This window comes from Xiphophorus maculatus, chromosome 2 (genome assembly GCF_002775205.1).
Source record: "Xiphophorus maculatus strain JP 163 A chromosome 2, X_maculatus-5.0-male, whole genome shotgun sequence".
Lineage (NCBI taxonomy): Eukaryota > Metazoa > Chordata > Actinopteri > Cyprinodontiformes > Poeciliidae > Xiphophorus > Xiphophorus maculatus.
In genome coordinates this window covers 20,907,462-20,920,292 of record NC_036444.1, presented here as the reverse complement: position 1 = coordinate 20,920,292, position 12,831 = coordinate 20,907,462, and the positions used below count along the sequence as shown (strand labels likewise).

Genomic DNA, 12,831 nt, shown 5'->3' with positions numbered 1-12,831 from the left:
AGCTGATATCGTTTACGTTCACCTGAACTTTGAAACACAATGACGAGTCTGAAATTTCCTAGTTTGCTTAAAACGCAACAACTTCAACAAGGGGAGGAACACGCCGATCTTATTCGCTGCCAATTTGTTACTAGCCAGAAGCTACCAGTGCGAAGGAGATTTGACTCTGCGTTAAGAGCTGAAACCTTAGAACTGACCCTTGGTATAACTTTTATGTTCATATTTTCCAGCTAAAACTACTGCGAGTCTGTCTCGAGAGCTTCCTTTTCGACAATGACGGCGCTCAAATATCGACCATGTTGCCCTCTGACTGTTTCGTCCAACGATCTGTTATCGACGGCGGGGCTTCCTGTATGTGCTCAAGCAGTTGGGGTGTGCTGTTCGGGACTGAGCCGACGTGATTGGCCGGTTCGCGTCCGTGACCGATGACCACATTTTTTTTGCACACGTGACCTTAATATTTGTTACACACTAATGAAGGATAGTCAGTTGTCACTCTCCCTTAAGCTCCGTGTCTCACTCGCCCATCATAAGGAGTTAAAGATCATTACAAAAAAAATAAATAAAGGAAGTGCAGTGTTACACTGTGTGATCGTTGCATATTGTGACGGCAGAGGGAGCTATTGAGGAGCTGAAACAGCCACAGACAGCCTCTGGCGTGTCAAGTGATGACAGACCAGAATCGGTGATAAAATCAATCAATCTGGGCTAAGTTAGAAAATTACAGAAGCCAGGATGAGGATCATCAGGATAAATCAAGGGGAGGGACAATTTAAAGACAGCATATTTGATGGAAGGATACATATTCAGATATATGTTATAGATTGTTGTTTATTCTATTGCTTTTATGCACTAGAATAAAAGCAATATTCTAGAATATTGCTTTAGAATATTGCAACTAGAATATTCTAGTTGCAATAGTAGTATAGTAGTAGTAGTAGTATATATATGTATATATATATACTACTACTACTACTATACTACTATTGCAACTAGAATATTCTAGTTGCAATAGTAGTATAGTAGTAGTAGTAGTATATATATGTATATATATATATATATAATGTCAAATGGCATCCTGAAGTGTAAGGAGCATGTCCATATATGCAATATGTTTATATATCTTGCAAACCCTTTAATGTTTATATATATATATATATATATATATATATATATATATATATATATATATATATATATATATATATATATAAACATTAAAGCAAAAGACTAATTACATAAAATCAGACCTAATTATAAAAACCAAAAAAATGAAACATTCATCTCGCTTTGCTGAACTTAGCCAAAAGGTTCGGATCTCTTCACATCTACCCAATTCCCATCCCTGACTGACAATCACTTTTGCGCATGTGCAGACTAGACCTCCGGGATGGGTTTTACCGATGAAATCAAGATGGCGACCCTGGCGAAAGCGCCAATATATCTACTAAAGTAAATGTCCAAAACTAACCGAGATAGTGGGTTTCCCCTGGTCCGTTGGGGGTTCGGTGAAACATGAAGACCGGGGTCATGTCTTTGAAACGGAACTGAGTGGTATTTTTCACCGTAGCGAAGCCAGCGAGATGTGCGAGAACTATGCCCGCTCGCTGCTGCGTGTTTCGGTGGCGCAGATCTGCCAGGCTCTGGGCTGGGATGCGGTGCAGCTCACAGCCTGCGATCTGCTGTCCGATGTGCTGCACAGGTACATCCAGCAGCTGGCAAGGGTTTGCCATCGCTACTCTGAGCTGTGTAAGTTCTCTGTTTCATACTCTGATTACTTTCTTTTGCTCCAATAAACCAGAAGTTGTCGATCACGTTGTTGTTGACTTGTTCCCTTCAGTAGCGCCCCCTAGCAAAGGCTGATGTGTCAAAAAGTGCAGTAACTTAATACCTGACCGGCTTCCACACACCTCAGTGGTCACTATGCTTACTTTACGGTTATTTTCACTAAGAACAAGTGAAACGCGCTTTCGTTTTGTGTAATTCATCTGAAGTGTTCATTTAGTTCACTCTAAAACTTGTTGATCATCTCCAGCTTCTGCTTCCAGTCAGATTATCCAGCCCTAAACTTACAGATTAAAGGTTTACCTTCTTGTTTTGATCCCGTGTTTGTAGACGGAAGAACAGACCCGGTTCTGGACGACCTCGGCCAGGCCTTCAGACTGATGGGGGTCAACCTGAGCGAGCTGGAAGACTACGTCAACAACCTGGAGCCCGTGGCGTTCACCCATCAGACGCCGCTCTTTCCCCTCAACAAGAACAACGTCCTGCAGTTTCCTCAGCCTGGAGTCAGAGATGCAGAGGAGAGAAAGGATTACATCCCAGAGCACATGCCGCCTCTGGTCTCCTTACAAGAAGGTCAGCATGCTTGTTGACTAGAGTACTGTGAAAAAGTATTATTCTCCCTTCCAGATTTCTTCTGTTTTAAATGGTTCTGAACATAGTGCAAGTTTTTGCAACAACGATAACTTGACGAACTGCAATGTTGGTTTTCCGATGAGTTGTTTTCATTTACTAAAGGAAATAATCTGTCCAAACCAAGACGGACTGTTATTACAGTATAACCGTCACCTAATAACTGGTTGCTTCACGCCTTCATGGCGATAGCTGCCGTCAAGTATTTGAAAGTGAGCCTTGAGCCTGTCACAATTAATTAAGTAATCGCATGATAAATTAAAATGAGCTCAATAATTATTTTCAATTCTGCTGATTATTTTCTCGAAGGTTAATTTTGTTTGTAGGACCTTCATAATCCATTTTATTTATGGTTTCCGTTGTAAGTTGTTTTTATTAATTATTATTTTTGGTTGTCGTGTTTTATTTTGGATGTTTAAAGTTCCCGTGTTAAGGGCTTTTCATAAAATTAACATGTATTAGTCTTTGAGAGGATCGTTTTACATTACTACGCTATTAATAATATATTATTTGATAAGGAAAAAAAAACAACATCAACGTTTATTGCAATAATTACTGTGGATGAACTTTGGCTTCATTCTTCTGTACAGGATTGTTCTAATTCAACCATTTTTGAGGATTTTCAAGCATGTCTGTTTACACCACACAATCCTACTCAAATTTAGGACTGGACTTTGACTAGGCCACTCGAAAACCTTTTTTTTTTTAGATCCATTCAGAGTTGTGCATCAGTCACAAGCTGATGGTCGTACTGCTGTTTGCCACACTTCTTTGTTCCACCACTCACAGCAAGTCGTCCTGAATGCAGAATGCACACATTCTGAGTCTTGTAAGTCTTGGGAGAACATCAGATTTTTTTTTGTGTTTGTTTTGGTAAATGTGAGGCGGGTCTTTATCTCCTGTTTGGTCAGCAGTGGTTTTGGGACTTGGAGCTCTCTCATGGAGGCCATTTTTTCCTGTTGAGTCATAGAAGGAGACCTTAACCGAGGCTTGTTGTAGTTTACTGAAGCCCTTAAATATGAAACGTATTGCAAACTGTCGCATTGCTCTGAATTTTCCGTCTTGCGTTATCTTTGTTCGTCCACTTCTTTTATTTATACGTTCTCCAAATATATTTGAGACCCAGCTGACTCAGCATCTTTAGCCCATCACTGTGTTGATTTATTAAATGTGAATCTTTTAAGGAGGTGCATCTACCAACAGGGTTGCCAATAGGTGCGGCTTGTTAAGATCTGCAAACACTCTGCTCCAACTGCTGATCCATTTTCCAAATTAAACTTGTGCTGGTATTTGTTTTAGGAATCCAATTTAAAGGGCGAGTCCGTCATTTTTCCTTTGGAGTAAGTTTGACTGTCTTTGCTGTCTTCTGTGCTCTGTGTTGTTTCAGGGTTTTTGTAACCGTGCAGTGAACAAAAACTCTTTCACATAATGAAGGCTCATCTGCTATACAGGCCTGGTTAGTCTAATGGTGTTGATTCAGAAAATGTATTCTCTTTGTTGCATTTTGCACAACTCAAAGTGACAGATTGGGTTTTAAAATGAGTGAACACATTGATGTTTTTCTTTAATGCTCTCAAAAAGCCCTTTTGTCAACTGTTCATTTTATTATAAGATGTTCACAAATGCGTACACCAACCTTTCCAGGGTTAGAAATGGGTTTTAAGGTTGCTAGAGTTGCTTATCTGGTTTGTTTTATCTTTGCTCAGCAGAAGAGGAGGAGGAAGAGGTTCCTCCTGACATGGGCACCTCGGCTGAGGCCATGCAGGTGGCCTTGGAAGAAGACGAGGATGAAATAGACGAAGACGAAATGGTCAACGACGAAAACCACCCGCTAAAGAGACACCTGGACAGTCCCGACGCGGCCCTGGGCATGATGCCCACCTCCAAGAGGCCACGGATGTACCCCGGTCTCAGCCCAGAGTGGGGCGCGGAGCCCAGGGAGCCCCTTACCTCCCTCAACCCTCAGCGCGTCCCGCCAGGCATTTTGCCTTCCCACGACAGCCTCGACCCCCTGTCGCCTGAAACCCCATCCGGGCCCCTGCCTCCTTTCAGGCCTCTGCCGGTCCTACCCAAACACTCGGACCAGAAGGCGCTCGCCGTCCCGGTTAGAAAGCCTAAGGTCTCGTCCCCCGGCAGGCAACGAACTAAGTCCCCGAAAGGGGCGCTTCCTGTTGCGGTCGCAGGCAGTCCCATACACTCTCCGAAACCTTCTAAGGAGCGGAAAAAGTCCCCGGGCAGGACCAAGAGTCCGAAAAGCCCGAAGAGCCCGAAGATGGGCTCGCTTAAAATGCCTCCAGCTCAGATCAAAGTGGAAGCTCTGCACAAGCTGTCCGCTCTGAGCGAGAGGATGGGGAAGGAGATCGTCCACCAGCGTCCGGTCGACGACGACCCCCAGTTCCCCGAAGTCTCGTTCAAGAAGCTGGAGCCCGACAACACGGCCATCGACGACTCCATCGACGCCGTGATCGCCAGAGCGTGCGCTGAGCGCGAGCCCGACCCCTTCGCCTTCTCCTCCGGCTCTGACTCCGACAGCAACGGCTTCTCCAGCCCCAGGAGGCTGACCATCATGGAGCCGTCCACGCCCAAGATCCCCGCCGGCATCGGCGGTTTCATGAAGGACACTTCGACGCCGCTTCACCCACACGTCCACGTAGGCCTCGGGAACTGGACTTTGGACGACTCGATCAACGAAGTTGTCCGCAAAGCCAACCAGGGCGGTCCGTCGGCCCCGCCACCTCCTCCTCCCCCCATCCCAGCCGAGTATGTGTCGTCGGGATCGGCCTCTCCGCCCACCCCCGAGCCGCTGCTCAAGGTGTTCGAGGAGAAGAGCAAGATCACGCCGCCACCGCCTGATGTGAAGAAGAAGCTAAAGAAGGACCTCAAGACCAAGATGAAGAAGAAGGAGAAAGACAAGCCGAAGGACAAAGATCGGGAAAAGGACAAGAGCAAGGTGAAGGAGAAGAACAAGGAGAAAAACAGAGACAAAAACAAGGAGTTCTCCAAGGAGCTCAAGATGCCTTGGAAGGATGTCAAGGTTGACGACCTCTTCATGCCGCGAGAGTTCACCCTGCCGGAGGTCCCCATCAAAATAAAATCAAGAGACGGAGAGGGCACCAAGAAGGAGAGGGAGAAACATAAAGACAAGAAGAAGGACAAGGAGAAAAGCAAGAAGGACAAAGACAAAAAGGAGAAGAATAAAGACAGGAACAAGGAGGACAAGCAGAAACAGTCGGCGCTGTCGACCTTTTCCCTCAGCGACCTCCCGCCGCTGTTCAGCCCCTCGACCTGCCTGCGGGTGCCCTCCATGCTGCCGTCGTTAGCGCCCATCCTGCACGACAAGGAGGTGAAGAGCAAGGAGAAGGAGAAGAAAAAGGACAAGAAGGAGAAGAAGAAAAAGAAAGACAAGGACAAGGACAAGGAGCGAGAAAAGGCCAAGGAGAAGGAGAGGGAGAAGGAGGAGAAAAGGAAGGAAAAGGAGAGAGAAAAGGAGAAACGGGAGAAGGAGAAGGAAAAAGAGAAGGAGAAGATTCGTCTGGAGAAGGTAACCGTTGGCTTGTGCTTGTTTGTTGTTGTTTGTGGGGCGGTTGCTAACGGTGACGCTGCTGGTGCCATCTCAGGTGAAGATGGAGACTCCAGTCGTCTTGCCGTCTCCAGTCATTCCCCGGCTGACCCTCAGGGTGGGAGCAGGTCAGGACAAAATGTAAGTCTGCCGACGTTTCCCACGATCCCCAACTCCATCCAGAAACCTGTATTCTCTTGGATTTCTGCATATAAACCGTTACAGGTGAATCTCAACAGATCAGAACATTATTGACTAGTTTAATTGAAGTCAGGTTATTCAATTCAAATGTGGAAATGAATTGTCGCATCGATTCATTACACAGTACCGCACAGATAAATTATATTTGCGCAGATACCTGCAGCCTGTGCTCTTTTTTGTTCTACCACACTTTTTCCCTCCACTTAACTTTCTATAAATTTTTACACACTCTTGTCTGCAATTTAAATATTTTTACTTTTTCTTTTCTGGAATTAAAACTCATCTCTGGTGGTAGAGCTCATTTTTTTTAAATGATCTTTGTGACAAGGTAAGTCAAATCAAGCAACAGTAATTGGTTACTATAAAAACAGTAACCAATTATGAAACAGCAATAAACATTACATGTTGTCAAATGCCACCATCAAAATCACCCAGCAAATATATATGAAAGATATGGATCAATGTTGCAGTTATTATCACATGGGTTTTTAGCCTTGATTGAAAAGAGCTCAGTGTTTCAACAGTTTTGCTGTTTTCTAGAAGTTTGTTCCACATTGATGGAGCGCAGAAACCGAATGCTGCTCCTCCGTGTTTGGTTCTGGTTCAGTGGATGCAGAGCAGAGCCAGAACCGTGACACAAAGAGGCCAGGCGGTTCATGCTAACCTGTGTTTGTTTCTCCAGCGTTATCAGCAAAGTGGTTCCGAACTCGGAGCCCAAGACCCCAGGAACCAAGACTCCTGCTGCCAAATCGGCCCCCGGGAACCGTCCCCGGACGCCGCCACCTCCGCCGGTTCTCCCCCCAGTGGTTCCCATTCTGCCACCCGCCTCCCCGCTGCAGCCCGCTCCTGCCCCGCCAGGGTCTCTGCTGCCTCTGCCCTCTATGCTGCCCCCTGCTGCCTCCGTCAAGCCGCCGGTCCGCAGCGTCGTAACCGAGACCGTCAGTACTTACGTGGTGGGTTTCCATGAGTGGAGCGTGTTTTACCGCAGTGCTGTTTGGAGGATTATGAATCATTTCGCCTTAAAAATAATTCATCGTTTGCGTGAATCTAATAAATCTGCATAACAGCTGTTAAGTTGACGTGGAACCCCTCGGGAATCCTTTGTGGTGTCCGTTTGTGTCCCAGATCCGGGATGAATGGGGAAATCAAATCTGGATTTGTCCTGGATGTAACAAAGCGGATGACGGCAGCCCCATGATTGGATGTGACGATTGTGACGACTGGTATCACTGGTAAGAGACGCGCTAATCAACCTCTTTAACTTCAATTATTAAAGTAATCGCAATAGAATAATTGAGTAACCAATTAATCATTAACTGGAGTACACAGACTCAAAAAGAGGCCGTTTGCTAAACAAATCAACGTATTTAGAACAGTAATTAAGCCAAATTTGTAGAAAAAATATATGAATTTCACATCCGAGATAAAAACCTCTTTGTCTGTTGATATGTTTTACCCAAAACTCCTCAAGTGGTATTTTCTTTAATATTCAGCTGGTTCAAATTCACTTTAAAAAAATGCTATGTTGCTGCATTTTAGGCAATAAAAGGTTTGTTTTCTTATTTTAAAAAGGAATTTAATCATTTGCTAATTTCTGTCTTTTAATGCATTTCTAATAATTTCATAGGAAAAGCTAATATTGTAGTTTAATTTAAAAAAACTCTGCACAATATGCCGACTTTTCTTATCCGACTAATCGATTAATCATCAGAATAATCGTTATTTGCAGCCCTAAACTTAATTAACTAACACTGAATTGAACTAATTTCCTCTAGTAAGTGTATTCAAAATAATATATATATTTTTGGTTAGGCTACTATAATTAAAGATTAACTACTTCTACACTTTTGGACCTTAAAGGTCCAAAAGTGAGACGTTTCTGACTCATTCACATCTTTACTGGTTCTTTAGGACAGCCAAACGTTTCCGCGTCGCGTCAACACTAATGCAGACAAATCCTCACCGTGTGAACTCCTGTCTCCTCGTTTCCGCTCAGGCCTTGTGTCGGGATCCTTACGCCGCCCCCGGAGGACCAGCCGTGGTTCTGCGTAAAATGTTCCAGCAAGAAGAAGGACAAAAAACACAAGAAGAAGAAACACAAACCCCACTGAGACTATGCAAAGAAAAAAAATAAAATAAAATAAACAAACGGACAGATTTGGGACTTCCTCAACTATAAAGCCATTATTGATCGCTGGCGGCACTGCTGTAAAAAAACAACAAAAAAAGAATAACTAAAAATCCGCGGCTGACGGTGACTTTTTGGGGGTTGTTTTTTTTAAAAAGAGGTCAGCCGCTATGCACCGTGAGTCGGGGAGAGGAATCGGCTTTAACCAGCACATACTCAGCCTTACTCCTGCTGCGGGGCTGTTTTTCCTTTATCACCTGCAAAACGTTTGCCTGTTATTATTATTTTTTTTGTTTCCCCCGGCTGTTTTGCTGGCTGTTTCCTGCCGATTTTGTCCGCGAAGACCACATGAACTTTTAGAAAGTCAGAGCTGAACCTGGGAGAGGTCTGCCACCGTCGGTCTGTTTGCTTCCCGTCTTCTGCAGGAAGGCCGGGCCTCACCGCCGGACCCTTCTGCAGCTTCCTGCAGTGCCATTGAAATGTCATGTATATAAAGATGATTGCATCAGGCATGTATAAATATGTAAATACCACCTTGGAACCCAAGTGCGTTCTGTTCTTAGGATCGTCTCGTTTGAACCACTTTCACTTATCGGTTTTTAAAATCCAACTGTTTTTCCTTGTAATTTCTGTACATTTTTTTTTTTTTTTAAATTTGAACTTTGTATTTTTATTTTCTTTTTCTTCACATGGATTCTCGGAGTCATATACTGTAGCCGTGCTCGTAATGTAAATCATTTTTGCTGATATTTCAATATTAAAGGTGAACAGTCTGTGCGTCCACAGACTCAAAAAGAAAGCGTCACATCTGCATCATTTTCACATCTGCGCCTGTTTGCGAACACGTTTTCTTTTTTAAGAAGAATTAGTTTGAACTTACTTTGCAGAAACACATTTAAAAATAGTAGAACATTGTGTGCATTAAATGCATTTTAAAAAATATGTGCCTTCTGCCATTTGTAGTTAAAATGCCCCCGTCTCCTCCATAAATGACCACACGGTGTCACTCTTGATTCGCATTACCGGCTTTTCCAGATATGAGGTACAAATAAAATCCTTCTGTATTATTGTGAAACTGTTTTCCACCTTTAAAAAAGCATAAAGATAAGCTAAAAAAAAAACAAAAACATGATTAGGTCATTTCTTTATTAATTATTCTTATACTTATCTATTCATTGTTCATTTTGTTCAAAGAGCAGCAGCTGAACTGCCTTTTGATTTGAGGGAAGACGTGACCAGATGGATTTTTAAAGCTCATATAATGTTTATTAATATGCATCAGGTTTCAAAATGTTTCCTAAATCTTCTTTTGCTAAATTGAACCTTGGTTTGTTACCCTTATGTCACTATTTGTGCTAAAAGCAGAACAAAACAAAAACATTTAGCCTGAGATTGTAATGCTGCAATGAGAAATGAATTATATTAAGAGTTTTTATTCGTCTTCATAGTTGAAACAATGGCCACTAAAAATCTCTTTATTGGATATAAATAAATAAATGGAGCACACATTTGGCAAAATACACTGAAAAAGAGGACGGACCTTCGATTTGGAAAAAGTCGAACAAAGTTTGTCAAACTTACTTTATTAACATTTACTGAATTTAACAACTTAATAAATTAACTCAGGTAAACCTAATTTATCTAATTTACATCACAGTGTGATGTACGGAAGGCGTTCATCTCACTGTGCGCCTTCCGTCTGCGCCTGATTTTCAACTTGATTACCATTTAACTCAATATGGATCACTCCTCCTGTTTCTTTTTCAGCCATTTTACTTTTTATAATAACAAGAAAGACTATCATTATTATGACTGTTAATATTAAAAGGACTTAAAGATCAATGCTGACGAGATTTTACATCGCATGTAAACGTGTAGAAGAAGTACTGCAGCCTTTCTCTTTGTCTTCATATCGTTGCTCATTTCTGTCATTTTTTTTAATTTTTTGGCTGATTGTCATAAACAGCCACATGCTGCCGCTTGAGCCACAGGTCGCAGACCCCTGGGCTATCCAAACACATCGCAGCGCCGAAGTAGTCATGAACTGCAACCTACTTGGTTGCAGCGCAGGAGGGAAGGGGTCAGAGGTCAGTAATGCTGAAGTTAATCGGAGGCCAAAACCATGCAGCGAAAGAGAAATGTCTTCAGAAATGACGGCTCCAGAAACCGTTTGAGGGGCAGAAGAAGAAGCGAGGTTAGCTGCTGCCCCCGATGGATTCAACGCACTGCTTCAAGTCAGGCCGAGGGGCGGGAAACAAACGGCGTCTCCAGAAGACAGTGTGGTCGGAACGTCTCTGGGGTCAAAGAAACACCGTTAAGCAGGACGGTGCTCACACGAACGCACACGCTCTGCAGACTCAAGGCCTTGAAAGATACGTCTGATCTGAGGGGAAGACAATGCTCCTCTTTCAACAACTTTTGGGAGGCTGTGCTTTATCTATCTTTATCTATCTAGCTTTATCTATTGTGAGGAGGTTAGCGTATGATGGAAAAAATTTTATTATTTGTTGTTAGCCACATCTTGCTGTTTCTAGTGTTTATACCTCTTCATAATGAAATGTTTTCTCTTTAGAAATGAGCGGAGAACCATCTTGAAATCCTGATGTGCTCTTTAACGGCTCACTGCTACCTTTTACTTTCAGCAGGAAACACCCTTCAAACGTTACGCGACTATTGCTAAGTACTGCAGTTGTTAAAAATATCTTTTTATGAAAACCCAGTTTACGTTAGAAAAAGTATTTCCCCATCTACAGATTTTCTCCTCCTTTTTAAGTCCTAGTCGAATGTTTTAGATCATCAAACAAATGTTAAAATTTTAAAAACAAAAGAGCCCGGATAATCACAAGAAGGAGTTTTCATGTTAGAGAATTTCATTTATTTACAACACACGTGGGTGTGCAGCAGAACAGCGATCAGAGGCGCACCAGCAGGTCCATCTCTGAGCAGCTTAAAGAAAGCCAAGTGAAGGTACTGGAGTGGCCCAGTCCATGTCTGCAGTTGGAACCTTGTGGGTCTGTTCACGTTCTAAAACCCTCCAGTGTTGGAGAATTCCTCAAACTTCCTCCAGAGCGATGTGAGAGACTCCCCGCTGGCATCCGACTGGACGACTGATGTTGCTGCCAACCAGTTTAAGAGGTAATTTCTTTTCTCTAACAGGGTCTGGGTGGTTCTCATGTTGCCATTTGAAAACTGCCTTTTTTTTTGTTTGGTTATCAGTCTCTGATATTGAAAATCTGGTTGATCTGAAATGAGTGAGCGTGACAAGAGGCCAACATCACACTGTACGCCTTTCGTCTTCGCCTGACTTTTTATCATCAAACATCATTTTATCATTTTTAGTTTTTAGCTCTTTTTTTTCTTTCTTTCTTTCTTTCTTTCTTTCTTTCTTTCTTTCTTTCTTTCTTTCTTTCTTTCTTTCTTTCTTTCTTTCTTTCTTTCTTTCTTTCGTCTTTACTGCTTCACTTTCAACTTGACACTGGCCCATGCTCAGACTGAGGGTTTGCCTTCTGGATGTCTGACGCAGCAGAAATAACGCATTACATCTGCTTATAATTACACACTTGCTTACCGGGGGGTTTCTAGTAAAACAAGTAAACATTTGTTTTCTAATATTCACGACCATATTTGGCCATTTTTCCAGCTAATTTGAGCTAGTCCCGTCAGACGGTGCAGTGCTGCCGTTCCTTTCTGCAGAAAGCTTTGCGCAGGTTTTTCACGGCCTTGAGAAGATTCCCCCACCCAAATGATTTTTGCACAGAGCGTTGCTGTTTTCTGCACTCTGTGCAAAGCAACTACATATTTTACGATCCCTCAGCAGCCTTTTAAAGGCAGGCCTTTAAAGGACAAAACCAAAAAAGGAAAAAAGGCACTGTAAAACAGGATTCCCTGAGTTATCAGTCAACATATAATGATGTGGGGCCTACATGTGTGATCTCACTTTTTCCATTCTTTGAAGCGAAGTGCAGAACTGAATTGCCTGCAGGAGAAAAAGAAGCCAGATCTTTCATGTGCAGCAGGAGCTTTCATTAGTAGTCATCGACTGACTCGTCTTCTTCTTCACTTTTCTGCAGCGTGAAACTCTGGAATCAGTCGGCAAATGAATGCTGGCTGAATGGGGAAGTCTACACATTGAAATCGCATCTTAGAGGCAATTAAATATTATAAAATCAAGATAAATTACTTGTGGTCAACACAACTAAGGTAAATGCACAGGCTAGTTTTAATATATCTAATATTTAGTGTCAAGTTAAGCTCTTAGTACAGAATCAGACTCACTTTGACTGCTGTTTAGCACCAGGTGCTAATGTAACTTAAGCTAAATGTGCCACGCCCAATGATTCAAGAAGCTGCTTCGACTTTTTTTTTTTCTTTCTCAAGCATTCACTCTTTAAGTTTTGCTGAACAAAAAAAAAAAAAAATCTTTTACTTATCCTCTTCTCTGTCTCTCTTTGTGCAGATGGCCTCGGTGGAAATCCACCCCGGTGTCATCTGATGAAAGAGAATCGAGGAGGAAGTGGAAAAATTGATG

The 12,831-nt window shown here is 42.7% G+C and overlaps 1 protein-coding gene across 2 annotated transcripts; it reads left to right on the top strand.

Moving 5' to 3' along the window:
- Positions 1–1,389: 1,389 nt before the first annotated feature.
- Positions 1,390–9,102, top strand: taf3 (TATA-box binding protein associated factor 3). 2 transcript variants are annotated; one of them, XM_023346246.1, is made up of 7 exons: positions 1,390–1,749; positions 2,116–2,358; positions 4,125–5,956; positions 6,033–6,115; positions 6,858–7,128; positions 7,301–7,407; positions 8,172–9,102. In XM_023346246.1, the coding sequence occupies exons 1-7, from the start codon at positions 1,584–1,586 to the stop codon at positions 8,284–8,286; spliced, it is 2,817 nt and encodes a 938-aa protein (XP_023202014.1). In that variant the 5' UTR covers positions 1,390–1,583; the 3' UTR covers positions 8,287–9,102. The 2 variants fall into 2 exon arrangements, with proteins under 2 accessions (XP_023202014.1, XP_014329141.1); XM_014473655.2 differs by having other exon boundaries at positions 4,122–5,956.
- The last annotated feature ends 3,729 nt before the right edge of the window (positions 9,103–12,831 follow it).

What these genes read in the sequence shown, in the direction of transcription:
- taf3 (XM_014473655.2), top strand. Translation starts at nt 1,584, where the DNA reads ATGTGCGAGAACTATGCCCGCTCGCTGCTGCGTGTTTCGGTGGCGCAG. An exon ending in CCATCGCTACTCTGAGCTGT is followed by an intron (nt 1,750 to 2,115) that starts GTAAGTTCTCTG and finishes CCGTGTTTGTAG; the next exon opens with ACGGAAGAACAGACCCGGTT. An exon ending in AGACCGTCAGTACTTACGTG is followed by an intron (nt 7,129 to 7,300) that starts GTGGGTTTCCAT and finishes TTTGTGTCCCAG; the next exon opens with ATCCGGGATGAATGGGGAAA.